The 2149-nt window shown below is 36.9% G+C and overlaps 1 protein-coding gene across 1 annotated transcript; it reads left to right on the forward strand.

The window, feature by feature from the left end:
* Positions 1–320: 320 nt before the first annotated feature.
* On the forward strand, positions 321–1628 carry LOC120157627. Its single transcript, XM_039168711.1, has 2 exons — positions 321–748; positions 843–1628. The coding sequence occupies exons 1-2, from the start codon at positions 438–440 to the stop codon at positions 1327–1329; spliced, it is 798 nt and encodes a 265-aa protein (XP_039024642.1). The 5' UTR covers positions 321–437; the 3' UTR covers positions 1330–1628.
* The last annotated feature ends 521 nt before the right edge of the window (positions 1629–2149 follow it).

The raw sequence follows: 2149 nt of genomic DNA on the forward strand, positions 1-2149 counted from the left end.
TTAAAAAATAAAATATTAATATATTATATATTCGAATTGCTCACGATTTTTTCTAGTCAAATATCAAATAACTCATTTCTACTCATTATAAACTCAAATCGATCTTAAACTTAAATCAATTATTTATCAAATTTTAATTAAATTAATCTCAAATAACTCATTACTTATAAGGGACTTAATGTACATCCATAAGTTAAAAAAAACAAAATAAAACATAGAAAAGTCGTCGAAATCGTTCCGCACCACGTTCAACACTTGAAAAACACATTTCATGGCAACCATTAAACCACTTATTTTGTTCCCGACTACACAAAATAAGGCAAAACACACAGTCACACACAAAAATCATCTCTTCTTCTTCGCTTTCTTCCTCCCAATGAAAAGCTAAAGCAAAAAGCTTTTGAAGACCAAAGAAATTGAATAAATAAGGGCCCCCAATGGCGTTTGTGTTGCCTAATCTTTCTCCTTCCCTTCTCCTTCTTCAATCCAAAACGTGTTCCAAAGAAAAACAACACTTTCTACCACTAGTTTTTGCCCAAACTCCGAGACTCAGCTCCGAAACTCTAAGTGTTCAATCCACAACACTTCAAGGCTCCCCGGTTAGCTCTCCTTCACTGCATCAGGACAAGCTCGACCAATCCCAACAACAAAGAGATGAGTTTTATGTCAACCTTGGACTTGCTGTTCGGACTCTTCGCGAGGATTTGCCTTTGCTTTTCACCAGAGATCTCAATTATGATATTTACAGGTAATTTCTTCTTCTGGGCTGTATTCTCTTTCTTTTGGTAATTTGGGTTTTCTTTTTTTTGTGTGTGTGATTTTTTTTCTTTTTCTTTTGCCAGGGATGATATTACTTTTTTGGATCCTTTGAATACATTTTCTGGTATCAGAAACTATAAATTGATCTTCTGGGCATTGAGATTTCATGGTAAAATATTGTTCAGAGAGATTTCCCTTGAAGTTTTTAGAATTTGGCAACCTTCTGAGAATGTCATATTGATTAGATGGAATTTGAGAGGTGTCCCTCGAGTTCCATGGGAGGCCAAGGGCCAGTTTCAGGGCACTTCGAGGTACAAATTAGATCGAAATGGGAAAATCTATGAGCATAAGGTTGACAATTTAGCATTTAATTTCCCACAGCAGCTTAAGCCTGCTGCCTCAGTGTTGGATTTAGTTGCTGCCTGCCCGGGTAGTCCTAATCCAACATTTCTATGGGGTCCTGTGGATACGTATCCCTCTTCTTGGGTCGCGTTTTATCGTGCAGTTAGGGAGACACTGGATCGAGAAGGATATTTGCTCTCGCAAGATGGTTTGGCTACTTGTTCATAGCCTGAATCACTACACGCTTCATATATATGTGGTGAAATTTTATACTATATACTTGTATCAGCACATTACATTTTGTATAATGGATATGGAAATAGCCGGTATAAGTTTTTTTCCCCCAAAACATACGGTGTATGTACATAGGCACAAATGCTGGAGGTTTCGTTTCATGTAACCGTTGAGTTGCCAGAGGAAGAGATGCTTGCGCGTATTTGGTTCATGTCAGTTCTTACAAGTCAATTTGTATGTATACACGATCTTAACCTATTAGTTTAAGTAGAAATTATATATTAGCTTTGTTACATGATTGAGTATCATAATTTGCTTTTGAGTAGAGTCCAAACTCCAAATCATTTTGTTGTTTGCATCAAAACATAAGATGGCTGAGGTGCAATTGATGGATAAGCATTTGCAGTGTTCTTTTCCATCATGCTCCCTATTTCTATGGCTGACGCTTAGGAGGAAAAATTTTGTACTGATGCCATTGTTCTAATGTTTATATATCGATGCTCCCAAAGTTCGAAATATATAGATCATATTTCTGTGACAAGTGGAAACTTTTGATGCCTAGGAAGAATCTATCGGTTTAGCGTAAATCTTTCTTTCCCTGTTATGCCTAACATCATACTAGTGTCTTGTCTGCATTTACTAGAAGATTTTGTTGATCTTTAGTTTTTATATGCCATCACACCCTTAGTAAATTATAGGTCGAATCTTTGTTTACTCCACGATTGTAGATGCTCGTTTTTATCCGAGTCTAGGTCGGAGCAGGCCCGAAGCAAACTAATTACAGGCCCCATTCAAGCCCAATGGACAACAGATA

The sequence above is a fragment of the Hibiscus syriacus genome, unplaced genomic scaffold (genome assembly GCF_006381635.1).
Source record: "Hibiscus syriacus cultivar Baekdansim isolate YM2019G1 unplaced genomic scaffold, ASM638163v2 tig00002840_pilon, whole genome shotgun sequence".
Taxonomy (NCBI): Eukaryota; Viridiplantae; Streptophyta; class Magnoliopsida; order Malvales; family Malvaceae; genus Hibiscus; species Hibiscus syriacus.